Here is a 16,326-nt window from a genome sequence, read left to right as displayed (position 1 = left end):
CACCGAAGAATTGATGCTTTTGAACTGTGGTGTTGGAGAAGACTCTTGAGAGTCCCTTGGACTGCAAGGAGATCCAACCAGTCCATCCTAAAGGAGATCAGTCCTGGGTGTTCATTGGAAGGACTGATGCTGAAGGAGAAACTCTAATACTTTTGCCACCTCATGCGAAGAGTTGACTCATTGGAAAAGACACTGATGGTGCGAGGGATTAGGGGCAGGAGGAGAACGGGATGACTGAGGCTGGATGGCATCACTGACTCGATGGACATGAGTTTGGGTAAACTCCAGGAGTTGGTGATGGACAGGGAGACCTGGCATGCTGCTATTCATGGAGTCACAAAGAGTTGGACATGACTGAGTGACTGAGCTGAACTGAACTGAAATGATTGATAGAATTCTCCTTTGAAAACATATGGTTCTGGGCTTTTGTTTTTTGGGAGATTTTTGATCACAACTTCAATTTAAGTGCTTGCAATTGGGTTGTTCTTAACTTCTATTTCTTCCTGGTTCAGTCTTGGAAGATTGAACTTTTCTAAGAATCTGTCAATTTCTTCCAGGTTATCCATTTTATTACCATATAATTGTTCATAATAGTCTCATAACTATTTGTATTTCTGCATTGTCTGTTTTAACGTCTCCTTTTCATTTCTAATTTTGTTGATTTGATTCTTCTCTCTTTCTTGATGACTGGCTAAAGGTTTGTCAATTTTATCTTCTCAAAGAACCAGCTTTTAGTTTTATTAATCTTTACTATTGTTTCTTTCATTTCTTTTTCATTTATTTCTGCTCAGATCTTTATTATTTCTTTCCTTCTACTAATTTTGGGGGTTTTTGTTCTTTTTTCTTCAGTTATGTTTAAGGTGTAAAGTTAGGTTGTCTATTCGATGTTTTTCTTGTTTCTTGAGGTAAGGTTGTATTGTCATAAACTTCCCTCTTAGAGCTGCTTTTGCTGCATCCCATAGGTTTTGAGTTGTTGTGTTTTCATTGTCATTTGTTTCTAGGAATTTTTTAATTTCCCTTTTAACTTCTTCAGTAACCTGTTGGTTATATAGAAACATGTTGTTTAATCTCCATGTGTTTGTGTTTCTTACAGTTTTTTTCTTGTAATTGATACCTAGTCTCATAGCATTGTGGTCGGAGAAGATACTTGATACGATTTCAATTTTCTTAAATTTACTGAGGTTTGATTTGTGACCTAAGATGTGGTCTAGCCTGGAGAATGTTCCATGTGCACTTGAGAAGAAGGTGTATTCTTCTGCATTTGGATGGAATGTCCTGAAGATATCAATGAGGTCCATCTCATCTAATGTTTCATTTAAGACTTGTGTTTCCTTATTAATTTTCTGCTTTGATGATCTGTCCATTGGTGTGAGTGCGGAGTTAAAGTCTCCTACTATTCTTGTGTTACTGTCAGTTTCTCCTTTTATGTTTGTTAGTGTTTGTCTTATGTATTGAGGTGCTCCTATTTTGGGTGCATAGATATTTATAATTGTTATATCTTCCTCTTGGACTGATCCCTTGATCATTATGTAATGTCCTTCCTTATCTCTTGTAATTTTATTTTAAGATCTACTTTGATATGAGGATTGCTACTCCAGCTTTCTTTTGCTTCCCATTTTCATGCAATGTATTTTTCCATCCTCTCACTTTCAGTCTATATGTGTCTTTAGGTCTGAAGTGGGTGTCTTGTAGACAGCATATATATGGGTCTTGCTTTTGTATCCATTCAGCTAGTCTGTGTCTTTTGGTTGGAGAATTTAATCCATTTACATTTAAAGTAATTATTGATATATATTTTTCTATTGCCATTTTCTTAATTGTTTGGGGTTGATTTTTTAGATCTTTTTTCTTCTGTTGTATTTCTTGACTGTATAAGTCCCTTCAACATTTGTTGTAAAGCTGGTTTGGTGGTACTGAATTCTCTTAACTTTTGCTTGTCTGAAAAGCTTTTTATTTCTCCATCAATTCTGAATGAGATCCTTGCCAGGTACAGTAATCTTGGTTGTAGATTTTTCCCTTTCAGTACTTTACATATATCCTGCCATTCCCTTCTGGCCTGCAGAGTTTTTGCTGAAAGATCAGCTGTTAAGTGTATGGGGTTTCCCTTGTGTGTTACTCATTGCTTCTCCCTTGCTGCTTTTAATATTCTTTCTTTGTGTTTAGTCTTTGTTACTTTGATTAGTGTGTGTCTTGGCATGTTTCCTTGGGTTTATCCTGTATGGGACTCTTTGAGCCTCTTGGACTTGATTGACTATTTCCTTTTCCATGTTGGGGAAGTTTTCAACTATAATCTCTTCAAAAATTTTCTCATACCCTTTCTTTTTCTCTTATTCTTTTGGGGCCCCTATAATTTGAATGTTGGTGCATTTGCTATTGTCCCAGAGGTCTCTGAGACTATCCTCAGTTTTTTTTCATTCTTTTAATTCTTCTAGATCTCTGTTAATTGATTATTGCATTTTCTCCATTTTGTTTTCAAGGTTTTTGATCATCTGTACTATCATTATTCTGAATTGTTTTTCAGGTAGTTTGTCTATTTCTTCTTCATTTATTTGGAATTCTGTGTTTCTGGTTTGCTTCTTCATTTATGTAGTATTTCTCTGCCTTTTTATAATTTTTTTTAACTTGTTGTGTTTGAAATCTCCTTCCCAGGCTTCAAGCAAAGTTGGAATTCTTTCCTTGAAGAAGGTTGAATTGTTTCTTTTGGTTTCTGCCCTCCAAAGGACTGATGCTAAAGCTGAAACTCCAATACTTTGGCCACCTCATGTGAAGAGTTGACTCATTGGAAAAGACCCTGATACTGGGAGGGATTGGGGGCAGGAGGAGAAGGGGACGACAGAGGATGAGATGACTAGATGGCATCACTGACTTGATGGACTTGAGTTTGAGTGAACTCTGAGGGGTGGTGATGGACAGGGAGGCCTGGCGTGCTGCGATTCATGGGGTCTCACAGAGTCGGACACGACTGAGCGACTGAACTGAACTGAAGGCTGGTCCAGTGGTTTGTGTAAGCTTCCTTTAGAGTGTGATTTGTGCTGAGTTTTTGTTTGTTTCTCCTGCGATGGATAAAGCTGAGTGAGGTGGTAATCCTATCTGCTGATGATTGAGTTTTTATTTTTGTTTTGTTTGTTGTTTAGATGAGGCGTCCTGCACAGGGTGCTACTGGTGGTTGGGTGACGCTGGGTCTTGTGTTCCAGTGGTTTCATTTGTATGAGTTCTCACTATTTGATACTCCCTACGGTTAGTTCTCTGGTAGTCTAGGGTCTTGGAGTCAGTGCTCCCACTCCAAAGGTTCAGGGTTTGATCTCTGGTCAGAAACGAAGATTCTACAAGTGGTTTGTTATGGCATTAAGAGAGATTAAAACAAATATCCAAAAATGAGAAACAAAAGATGAACCCCAGACAAATGGCAGTTACAAAATCACGCAAATAATAATTAAAATAATGGAATATACATATATACATATATACCCATGAGCAAAGTCAAAACAGTCCAACAAAAATACAGTAGATTGATCTGGCAAACAAAGGAAATCAAAAATTACATTTACCAGTTAAGAAGAAAACTCACTAAAGCACAAACTGGAAAACAAAACTAAAGCAAGGTGCCAAGTGGGGAATAAAGCAATGAAAACAAAACTAATAAATATGTTGAGAGGAAAGGAAGGAAAGAAAGGAAATAATGGATATGCAAATTTAAATAGAGATAAATGAAGATTTATATACTTTAAAGATTAACTGCAAGGGGAAAAAAAACAGGGAAGGCAAAGAAAGGGATAAATGTACAAACATACAGTAGGTTTTAAAAAATTAAAATTATAAAAAGGAGAAAAGAAAAAGAAAAAAAAAATGGAAGAAGAAAGAAAAAAGGAAAACTACACAGAACTGCAAAAGCCCAATGTAGAGGCAGAGGTTTATAACATTAAAAAGTGTGACTGAGTATACACATATACATATACACCCATAGGCAAAATCAAAAAAGTCCAACAAAAATAAAGTACAATAGATTGATCCAGTGAACAAAAGAAACCAAAAATTATATCTACCAGAACAAAACTAGCCAAAGCACAAACTGGAAAACAAAACTAAAGCAAGGTGCCAACTTGGGAATAAAGCATTGAAAATAAAACTAACAAATATGTTGAGAGGAAAGGAGAGAAAGAAACAAAAGAAAGAATAGATATGCAAAGTTAGATAAAGGTAGGTAAAGAAGATTTATATATGTTAAAGATTAACTGCAAGGGGAAAAGAACCGTAGGAAAAGCAAACAAAGGAATAAATGTAGCAAAATAAAAATAGGTTTAAGAAATTAAAATTAAAAAAAGAGGAAAACTCTACAGAACTGTTAAAGCCCAATGCAGAGGCAGAGGTTTAAAACAACAATAAAAAATGTAACTAAGGAAAAAATAAAGCTCAGAAGCTTATTTGGATTTCATAGTGCCAGTAAAATTGACAGCTACAGCAGAGGGGAAAAAAGGGTGGGGGAAGGAGAAAAAAATCCAAAAGAATCTACAGAACAAGTCAAAAAATAATAATAATAAATGTTTTTCTGGAGTCATTGCTGTCCGCGTCCTTTCCCTCGCTGGGAGTCATAGTCCACTTTACCTCCCTCGGATGCCCTCCAACACTGTGCTGATCTCTGAACCTGCTGTGGGGCAGCTCAGATTCTAATCTGGTCCTACTCCTGTGTGTTCTTGCTTCCAGTGTCCACAGCTATCAGAACTAGTGAGTGTTCTTTTGTGGGAGCTCTCAGTGACCTTTTATATATTCCATAGACACAGAGTCTGCCTAGTTGATCGTGTGGATTTAATCTGCAGCTTGTACAGCTGGTGGTAAGGTTTTAGGTCTTCTTCCTTAGCTACACTGCCCCTGGGTTTCAACTGTGGTTTTATTTCCACCTATATGTGTGGGTCCTCCACTGGGGTTTGCTCCTGTGGCTGCCCTGGAGGGCTTGAGTTTGCCCCTATGAGGGCCAGGTGTGGAGGTGGTTCAGCTGCTTGGGTCACAGGGGTTCTGGCAGCACCAGGTACTCAGGGGAGTTGGTGGCTAGGGCAGCAGGAAATCTAGTGCTTTAGAAGGGCATGGCAACCAGTATTGGCCAGTACGCTCCAGTGTTCTTGCCTGGGGAGCCCCACTCCCTGACAGAGAAGCCTGGTAGGCCACAGTCTACAGGGCAGCAAAGAGTTGGACATGACTGAAGTGACCCTGTGGGCATAGACGCAAGACTTTTTTTGCCTGTGGCAGCTCTGCCCCAGTGAGAGTTGAGCGTGAAGGTGGCGCAGCTGCTTAGCTTGCAGGGACCCTGATGGCGCCAAGTGGGCAAGGACATGGACTGCCTCCGCTGCAGGAGTTATGTCCCTATCAGAGTCTTTTTTTGAGCCTCTTGTAGCTGGCGATCAAAAGGCCTCTTTGGCCATTCTCTCTCTGTAGCTCCGCCTGTTCAGGCACTTAGAGGGCTACCTTGCCTGGGGTCCTTCTTCTGTTGTTCGGTGTGTCAAGCACACAGAGGGGCCCTCCTGGCTGGGATCCTAGTCTGTAGGTTGGCGCCTCTGGCACTTAAAGTGGCACCCGGGGTGGGGTCCTACTCTGTAGTTCAGTGTGTCAGGCGTTTGATGGGCCAGCCTCTCTATTGTTCAGCTGCTGATGCTGGCGTGTGGGGAGAGAGAGGCTATGGTGATGGCTCCATCCCCGTGACTCAGCAGTATCATCTTGCTTCCATGGCTGCCTACCTTTCCCCCACAGGCATTTCCCACCACGATCTCCTCCCTTATATCCCCTCAGTCTGTCTCTTCTCCCTCACATCCCCTCAATCCATCTCTCCTCAGTCAACAGCAGCTTTCGCCCTGGGGTTGCTCCACAGTCCCTAAACTCCAGCTCCCGGCTGCTGCGCCTTCCAGGGGACCAGTGTTCTTGTCTGGGGTATGTGTGGCTGCTGCAAGGACTGTCTGATTCTCATTCCATTTAGGCTGCCACAGATCAGCTGTTTCACTCTCGGCCTTAGATGTTTCTCCTCTGACTCAGACAGTTGTCCCCATGTGGGGATCAGACCCCTGCTTCAGTCCCCCCACCAGCCGAGGGCAGGTCCAGTCCTACTAACACTCCTGTTTTTCCCTGTAGTTCCTTCATCCTACCGAGTTTTGCGTGGTTCTATATATTCTTTTCCACTGGTCAGGTACTCTTGTCCCCTGTTAGCTGGTGTTCTGCATGAACTTCTGTGTCTAAAGATATATTCCTGATGTATCCTTGGAGAGAGATGTGCTCCATGTCCACTGACTCCTCCGCCATCTTGTTCTCCTAGGGAAGATTTTTACCTCTTATTTTTAAGAAAGTTCTATTTGAGTCTAGGGTAAATTGAGGACTATCTTGTAATTAAACATTAAAAAAAATAACTTAGCTACTATTCCTCTGGTGCTTTTTATTTATGTATGTTTATTTTATATATATACTTATTTATAGTTTGAAATCTTACTGTAAACTGTGTGTCCTAAATAAATAGTATTAATTACACTATTTATTATTGGCTATGCCTGTTTTAATAAAGAGTAATATTTTTGAAGCCAAAACAAAATTAAGTATACATTTTTCGGTTTTCTGCCAACTGTGGAATATCTCAGTATGTGACCCACAAGCAAGATATTTGCATTATTTCTTCGACATATTGTAATGTTCTCCAAGGACATAAGCATAAATAAGCCACAGCTGCTAAATGTGGGAATCCAAATCATTAGGTTCCCAATAAGTAAATGATTCCTGTCTTGTGTTTTAGGTTCCCAGATTGTGACGAGCCGTATCCTCGGCTGGTGGACCTGAATTTAGCTGGCGATCCTACTGAAGGAGCCTCAGTGGCAGTGCAGAGGGACTACGGCTTTTGGTGTCCCCGAGAGTTGAAAATTGATCCTGATCTTGGCTATTCCTTTTTGCACGTGCGTGATTGTTCACCTCCTTGTCCAAATATGTACTTTAGGAGAGAAGAGCTTTCATTTGCTCGGTATTTCATAGGATTGATTTCAATCATTTGCCTCTCTGCCACGTTGTTTACTTTTTTAACTTTTTTGATTGATGTGACAAGGTTCCGTTATCCTGAAAGACCCATTATATTTTATGCCGTCTGCTACATGATGGTGTCATTAATTTTCTTTATTGGGTTTTTGCTTGAGGACCGAGTTGCCTGTAACGCATCCAGCCCTGCACAGTATAAGGCTTCCACAGTGACCCAAGGATCTCATAACAAAGCCTGTACCATGCTTTTTATGGTACTCTACTTTTTTACTATGGCTGGCAGCGTTTGGTGGGTGATTCTTACCATCACGTGGTTCTTGGCAGCTGTGCCAAAGTGGGGTAGTGAGGCTATTGAGAAGAAAGCCTTGCTGTTCCACGCCAGTGCCTGGGGCATCCCTGGAACGCTGACCATCATCCTTTTAGCGATGAATAAAATTGAAGGTGACAATATAAGTGGCGTGTGTTTTGTTGGCCTCTACGATGTTGATGCCTTGAGGTATTTTGTTCTTGCACCCCTCTGCCTGTATGTGGTAGTTGGGGTTTCACTACTTTTAGCCGGCATTATATCCCTAAACAGAGTGCGAATTGAGATTCCATTAGAAAAGGAGAACCAGGATAAACTGGTGAAGTTTATGATCCGGATTGGTGTTTTCAGCATTCTGTATCTCGTACCACTCTTGGTTGTAATTGGATGCTACTTTTATGAGCAAGCTTACCGCAGCATCTGGGAAACAACGTGGATACAAGAACGCTGCAGAGAATATCACATTCCATGTCCATATCAGGTAAGGGAAACCTTGTTCTAAATTTCAGAATATTTAACAGTGTAAAGAGCTAATCTTAGCTGTTTTTTTTTTTAACTCTTCATGAAAAACCTGAACATTAAAATTTTGAAGTGAAGTTAATGAACAGATTTATTGTAGTAAGAATGTCATACACACATTTCTGTTAACATCTTCCTTTTAAAAGATCACTTTCGTGAGTCCAGGCCATGGGCTTATAAGCACTTTACTTGTGTTATCACAAAATAGTTGCTTGTTGATTATTTAGAAGTCTGCAGGTTTGAGGGGAAGATGTTGATTAAAAGTGTCTGTGGAAATTTTTCTGATACTTAGAATGGGAGTTTAACAGTTTTGAAAAAAAATTAGAATGCATTTGTACAAACAGTTTCTTTTAGTTGGTCCTAGTTTTTCTTTTTTGCATACTGAATATTTTGTGATTTACCTTTTAATTTAAAGAGATCGGATAATCATAGAATTTTAGATCTAGAAAGGACCTTAGAGATGATTTATTCAAGTTCACTCTATAATTTAGAGTTCTTAAACATCTATCTCATTTGAGGCTTAGAAATGTTAAATGACTTGCTCACTTTATTAAAGTACTTATGCATTATAGATTACCTCCGTTTACTTGTCTCTTTCCCCTCATAGACAGTGAACTCTAAGTGCAAGAACATCTTTTTCATATTTTTTGAAAGCACGTTCTATAGGTTAGTAGATGATGGCATTGAGAATGGGAATGTGTAAATTGAGAAGAAAAGACATTTTTAAGAAATGTTCCAGTTTTACTGGAAACAAGGAGTGTGTGATTAGCACATAGTCAATTTTCGTAAATACTTGATGACTGAAAATGCCATTTCCTTTTTTATTTTGTAGTATAAATAATTCTACACAAAATTACATTCTTATTGTATAAATATTAGCTACTGGCTTTTAAAACAACCTATAATTGAGAGACCAGAAAAAATGAATAATTGAAATTTTATTACATTTCTTGATAGAATTGCTTATTAAAAACTCTTAATATGAGTTTTCAGGCCTGAAGCTAAGTAATCAAATTTTGCCTCTAATGAGAGAGAAAGAGATGGTTGAATTACATCATATGCTTCTTTATGTAAGGTTTCTAGGATTCCAAATATATATTATCTTAGGACTATAAAAGAAATAATGTTTGGCTCTGAAATAGTGATCTGAAAAATACCAGCCCTCAAACATGTAAATTAATAAATTAGAGTAGTTGGGACGCCACTATTTTCAAGACATTCCTAAGAATCTTTTAGCATCTTTAGAACCAGTTTGAGCTATACAAAAATGTGTGTGTGTGTTCATTTCTTTACAGTCATAGGTTCTATAAGTGTTTTTTATTTCCAGCTTACAGAAATAATGTTGGATTTCCAACATCCTAAAAAGAATAGAAAATGGTATAATAACTAACATAGTTATTAAGCTATAAAGTCTGGGTCAGGAATCCTGGCTTCATATCTAACTCTTATTATTTACTAGTTATATAGCTTTTGATCAACTTCATCTCTTTCCACTTCAATTCCTCATATGTAGAATGAGTAATGGAATCTCATAGAAATAGAAGAGTAATCGTGTTAGATAGAAACAGTAGAATCTGTCTCCTAGGACTGTCTTTAGGCATCTACATGCAGTTAGAAGTGTATCTTCTGTATAATAAGTGCTCGAATGTTAGTTCTGTTATTCATTTTTTCATTTATTATTGGTGCTGTTACTGTTATTTACACACACACATACGTACATAAACTTTTTTTTTAAACCGTTCAGTACCAAACTTTAGCAAATGCCATGTTTAAGTTATTGAGAATATACATGACAGTATGTGTACCACTAACTTGTTCATTTTAACTGCAGTAGAGAGATTGAATGGACAAATATACTTTAATTCATTTACTCATTATTTTGCTGATGGACATAGAGTTCCCAAGCGTTTTACTATTGTAATACCTATCTTCCTTGTACGTGACCAAGAATGTTCATGGGGTGTGTACCCAAAAGTGTAGTCGTGGCATTTCAAGTGGTTATTTTAATTTACACTAGCAGTATGGAGTTGGAATTCCCCATTTCGCACCATCTTGGTGTTCTCAGGCTTTTAGGTTTTTGTCAACCTTTGAAACAATATCTCAAGCCTGTCTTGATTTTTGTTTTTATGTCTCTTATGCCTCGGTGTTTTCATGTTTATTGGCTGTTTGGGGTTTCTCTTCTGTGATTCGCCTGTTTGTTGCCTCTGTCCACCGCACTGTCAGGTTATTTGCCCTTTGTTGTTATTCTTGTTATAATTCTTTGTCAGTTACTTGCATTGCAGATACCTTATCCTGCTCTGTAGCTGGTCTTTTCCCTTTGTGTTTTCTTTGCCTCTTGTGTTTTAAGAAATCCCTCCCTACCTCTAAAAATCATAAAAATGGTCTGCTGTTTTTTTCCAGCAATTTTTTAAATTTGATTTTTTAATTCACAGCTCTAATCTTTTGAAATTCATTTTTATCTATGTTATGAGTAACAATTTTAGTTTTTCATATGAATGGTGCTTCTTGCACCATTTATCAGATAGCCCATCTGAATGGTAATGCATTGCTGTAATATACAAGTTCCGTTTTTAGGTTCTGTTATTTACTGTTCTGTTTGAATAACCTTGTTTCAATCCCACATTTCCTCTACCTTATGCTTCTTCAAAATTATTTTAACTGTTCCTGGCACTCTTCTGTTTGAATTTTAGAATAATTTCTTCAGGAGAAACAGTTTGTATTTTGTTGAAATTGTTTCAGGTTTTAGATGAATCCAGGGAAAATTGCTGTCTTTGTGACACTGAGTTTTAGTATCGTTTTGTTTCTTTATGTATGTATTCATTAATTTGTTCCTAGGTACCCTACAGTTTTTGTTTCATTTGTGAATGAGATCTTTTCTCTGTTACATTTTTCAGTTGGTTATTGCTGGTCTACAAGAATGCCACTGATTTTTATATATTGACCTTATATTGAGCATCCCTGCTGAACTCTTCTGTTAGCTCTAATTGTGTATAAATTCTCTTATATATTCTTTGTAGAAATCCTGTTGCTGCAAGTAAGGCCAAGTTCATATCTCACATTCCATTTCTTATGTTTTATTTAAGATTTTTGTGTCTATACTCATGAGAGATATAGACTGTGATATTAATAGTTTTTCTTTTCTTGCCATGTATTTTTCCTTTTGGTGTCAAGGATGTAATAGCTTCATAAAGTGAGGTCTTTTCCTCCTGTTCTTTGAAACAGTTTTTTACAATGAATAGGGACTGCCTGCTCTTTGGAAGAGTTGGTATATCATCCTGTAAAATCCTGTCATGGTATCTTTGAAGTAAAGAGAGAGAAATTTCATCTTTCCAAACTGAAATTCTGCAATTCCCCATTTCTCCCTGTCTCCTGGCCTTTGGCAACCATTGTTCTACTTTATTTGTCCATGAATTTGACTGCTCTGGGTACTTCGTATTAATGAAACTCAAACACTAGAATTTTAATATTAGTTTTCATTCAGGATTTTACTTCAGAGGAATTTTATACAGACTTGTAAATTGAGCACCAGAGCTATTGAATTCCTGTTTGAAGTAATATCCATACATAATTGAATAAGATTTACTATTACTGAGCATGCCTAAAAGAATGCTTGCTAAGTTTTGATGATAATTCCTCATGAGAGGTTTTTTAAATGTATTAAGCAATGATGTTATCCTTGAGGTAGCCTCTGCACTTGTCTTGGAGAACGTGATATTTGAATATATGTTCACATGAATATCAGTGCGGTTGCTTTGTAGTCATTTCTCAAATTAATGAAACTCTCAAACATTTGAAAAATCAGAATATGAAGTAGTTGATCACATTGTTTCAAAGTACCCAGTTGGGTTTAAACTAAATTGCATGTATTTAAGTCCATGATTTGAAGAAAAGTGGGCTTGTGTAAAGTATTTTAAAATATTTAAAATGAACGTCCTTGCTGAAAACAGGAATTCACTGCTTGGCTTTTAAAATACTTTACACCAACTGTTTTTTGCAAGAACACTTTTTAAAAAATGTGTATTAACTAATTTGGAAAAGTAATACCTGAAAAGAGTTGGTCATGAAATATAGCTTGAGTTTTCAGAATTCTGTATATTTTACAGTTTAAAATCAGTAAAGTTTATTCCTAGAATATGTTTCATCTTATGTATTATTTAAACAGCACAGTAATTTTCCAGGTACTTAGTGTTGTTGTTGTTTTTTTTTTTCTTTTAAAGTATTTCCTTCTATTTATTTAGGGGCTTCTAAGAGGCTCAAAGCATTTTATGAAAGAGTTACACATTTCAAAGTTTGTTGATATTTCTAGAAAGCCATTCACATGTAACATATTTATTAAAAACTTGAGGTTTAAAGTCCTGTCTGTAACACTGAGTCTCAGTTTCCTCATGTAAAATATAAGGAATAATATGTTAAATATAGTAATATCTACCTCATAGGTGGCTGTGAAGATTAAATGAGAAAATGAAGTTAAGCCTCTTACTAGAATGCCTTGCACAAAGAAAAATTTCATTATTCTGTGGTTGCAAGTACATAATTCCTGAGGTTTAAAAAAGAATTGTTCTTATATTCTGTATTAGAATCATCATTTTGTCTTTTAAACATTGATTTTCAAAAGAAACTGTTTCCTTTCCTAAGGTTTCTCCCTTCATTTTTTTCTCTTTCATCCATCTAATCCAATGAAGTAAGTCCCAAGGAATTTTGATACTAGAACCTGTGTTTCAATAATAGAAATGTGTTACCGTAATAGAAGCAGCTTAGTTAAACTGTCAAGTTCACATTAGAGCCGTTTGTAGAATTAAAAAAAAAATTATTTGTGTAGAAAACAAACAAAAAACCCATTATTTCTATTTTCAGCCACAGAAGGCAGCCCGTCTGTTGTTTATCTAATCTTGATTCAGAAACATACAAAAATAGAAGATAACATGATATCTAACTTAAGATTTTAGCTTCATTTTCTGATAAGAATGTTTCCTCTTTACCAGACAATACCAAAAAGAATCAACATTGTTTATGAAAGGACCATAAGGAAATGGGTATGTTTCACCCTTCCAACGTTAGTGACAGCAAATAATTCTCAATAAATATATAATACGTACTACTAATCTTTTCTTTTTTCCTGCTACTAATCTTTAAAGTGGTAAGTATACTGCCTGTGACTTCCTAGCACCAAACTGCTTTTTCTTCAAAGTTGTTCAGTGCCTGTAATAGAGGGAAAGATGGAGAGTTACTGAACAAATATTCTAAGTTTCTTATAGGAAAATATTTTGAAATATTATATTTTAGAAGTATAGAATATTAAATTTATTTTTAAAGTATTCATACTGTTATGTACAGACTGTAAAATGCTATCAAGGGGCACTTTTGGATAAACACTTTAAAATATACAAGTTATTTTGGCCTCTGCTAAACAGACTAAATAGCCTAAGCCGTGAGTTCCATTTTAGTCTTAACTGCAGATATATCTGGTGGTGGTGGTGGTGTTCATTCGTTAAGTTGTGTCCGACTCTCTGTGACCCCAAATAAACTGCAGCATGCCAGGCTTCCCTGTCCTTCACTATCTTCCGATGTATACTATCTAGTGTACAAATGATTTATACGTGTTTAGGAAAAATTCAGTGTTCTTGCCATAGTCTACAGCAGGGGCGCAGCAAACTTTCTCTGTAAGGTCATATAGTAGATATTTTAGGCTTTGCCAGCCATTTGCTTTTTGTTGCAACAACTCAGCTCTGCTGGTGTAGTGCAAAGGCAGCTATCAGTCAGTTCAGTCGCTCAGTTGGGTCCGACTCTTTGCAACCCCATGGACTGCAGCACACCAGGCTTCCCTGTCCATCACCAACCCCCAGAGCTTGCTCAAACTTATGTCTGTCGCGTCAGTGGTGCCATCCAGCCATCTCATCCTCTGTCGTCCCCTTCTCCTCCCGCCTTCAATCTTGCCCAGCATCAGGGTCTTTCCCAATGAGTCAGTTCTTCTCATCAGGTGCCCAAAGTATTGGAGCTTCAGCATCAGTCCTTCCAATGAATATTCAGAATTGATTTCCTTTAGGATTGACTGATTTGATCTCCTTGCAGTCCAAGGGACTCTCAAGAATCTTCTCCAACACCACAGTTCAAAAGCATCAATTCTTTGGCGCTCAGCTTTCTTTATAGTCCAACTTGCACACCCATACATGACTACAGGGAAAACCATAGCTTTGAGCAGTGACCCCACAAGAGAGTTGACCCAGACTTGCCTGTGATTGTCCAGGAGTCTCTGGCGGAGGTGTGGGTTGGCAGTGGCCTGCTGCAGGATTGGGGGGGCACTGAGTGTGCCAGTGCATGTACGAGACCTTTTGAAGGAGGTCGCCATTATCTTCATTACCTCCACCATGGTTTGGTCTCAGGTGAAACAACAGGGCAGGAACACAGCCCCACCCATCGACAGAAAATTGGATTAAAGATTAACTGAGTATGGCCCTACCAATCAAGAACAAGACACAGTTTCCCCCACAGTCAGTCTCTCCTGAGGAAGAGAAGCTTCCATAAGCTTCTTATCCTTATCTGTCAGAGGCTGGACATAATGGAAACCGCAATCACAGAAAAGCAGCCACTGACAATACATGAACAACTGCAAGTGTTTCAGTAAGACTTTGTTTACAGTGACATAATTGGGGCAGATTTGCTCCGTAGGTTGTAGTTTGCCAGCTTCTGAACTACAGCAAGCATTATTCTCTGTCACCTTTGATAATTCTCTTATTACAGTGGTTGGTGACCTATGGCACTTTTCTGTCCCATGGAATTTGTCACTGTTTCATTCTCGTTACTGCTTTTGAGGATCATCATTTTACTCTATTACATAATGGTATTAAAAATACTCAATAAAATTCTAGTACATCACTATAATAAAGATATGCCAATAAATCTTATTTCCAGTTGTCTTTGAAATCATACCACACCAGAAAAATTTGAGTCAAGGAAAAATTTGAGTAGTTTATGGGAATAGTAAAATAGAAACAACATAATGTAATGGTCATAGAAGCTTCTAGTTTCTAAGTATGTACTGTGCATCAGGTTCTGTAGTCAGTGAATTTATACACATTATCTCCTTTAATTCTCACAGTAGCACACTAAGATTGTATTCTGCTTTACAAATGAGGAACTGAGTCTTATAATTAAATACAACTTATCTAGATTCTTAAAGTAAGTGATAAAGCTAAGGTGTGAATTGTATTTCTGATTCCACAGACTACTAACCACCTACCTGATCATGTTGAATATGAAGTCTTCTATTTTATTTCCTCTGCCTGCCTGCCTGCTCAGTCGCTTCAGTTATGTCTGACTCTTTGCAACCCCATGGACTGTAGCCCGCCAGGCTCCTCTGTCCATGGGAGTCTTCAGGCAAGAAAGCTGGAGTGGGTTGGGGATCTTCCCAAACCAGGAATTGAACCTGGGTCTCCTGCATCTTCTTCACTGCAGGCAGATTCTTTACTGCTGAGCCACCGGGGTAACCCCGCTAGTGAATCACATATATTTTATCAGTGATTTTATAAAATGTGTTAAGGTAATTTGGCTTCCCAAGTGGCACTAGTAGTAAAGAATCCACCTGCAGTGCAGGGGATGCAAGAGATATGGGTTTAATCTTCCTGGGTCGGGAAGATTCCCTGGAGGAGGAAATGGCAACTCATTCCAGTATTCTTTGCTGAAAAATTCCATGGACAGAGGAGCCTGACAGGCTACAGTCCGTGGGGTGGCAAGGAGTTTGACATGACTATGCACACTGTAACTGGTTAAGGTCATTGAGTTCATTAATACTGTTTGTTAAAGAGCTAAGAAGTTTGTCTTAAAGTAGAACATTAGGAAAATAATTAAATATACTCAGGTTTCCTCAGTATGACTTCTGATAATATGTCTGAGTAGGAACATCAACAAAGTCTGAACTAGTTAAATCTGGAAAGAACTCACTAAATGAGATATCATAGATCTAGCCTGATTGAGGAGAGATCTCCAAAGAGTCCCCCACTTCAAAAATTATTATGAATTGGGACCAGCCCGATAAAGAGCTATAGGGCTGGCTCATCAAGCAGGGGCTCTTAGGTGGATGAGATGGGAAAGGTCACACAAGTGTGGTTGCTATTTATTGGTGAAAGGTGAACCTTGGGCCAGTTGGTAAGTTGCGAAAGGGAGCCAAGAACTCCCTTGCTAGCCTAAATCACCAGGGCCATAGGCTGAAGTGTTGGCAGGTTAGTTGTGCCTCCTATCAGTCAGCTAGAACAATACTTTCTCCAGGATTCCTACTGATTGATTCACCAAAGAGCTCAAAATATAAAGCTACCAAACACATGAGAAAACAAGCCACTATGACTGTGAGTCACAGAATCAATAGAACTGCAGATACTGAAATTGTCAATTACTGAATGATAGAATATGTAAGTATGTAATGTTTATAGAAATAGGAAATACAGTCACAGGTTACCAATCTACAAAAAATTACTTGAAATAATAGATTTTTAAAAAAATCTAGAAACATAAAT

The 16,326-nt window shown here is 37.8% G+C and overlaps 1 protein-coding gene across 1 annotated transcript in view; it reads left to right on the top strand.

The window, feature by feature from the left end:
• Nucleotides 1-16,326, top strand: part of FZD3 (frizzled class receptor 3) — an 82,884-nt gene that overhangs the window by 33,797 nt on the left and 32,761 nt on the right. Inside the window, exon 3 of the mRNA XM_010840288.1 lies at nucleotides 6,764-7,781. Coding sequence (XP_010838590.1) covers nucleotides 6,764-7,781 — 1,018 coding nt within the window. The remainder of the gene's footprint in view (nucleotides 1-6,763; nucleotides 7,782-16,326) is intronic.

This window comes from Bison bison, unplaced genomic scaffold, assembly GCF_000754665.1.
Source record: "Bison bison bison isolate TAMUID 2011002044 unplaced genomic scaffold, Bison_UMD1.0 scf7180017864143, whole genome shotgun sequence".
NCBI classification, from domain to species: domain Eukaryota; kingdom Metazoa; phylum Chordata; class Mammalia; order Artiodactyla; family Bovidae; genus Bison; species Bison bison.
The sequence above is the reverse complement of the archived record's forward strand: the minus strand, read 5'-3'. Positions and strand labels throughout refer to the sequence as shown.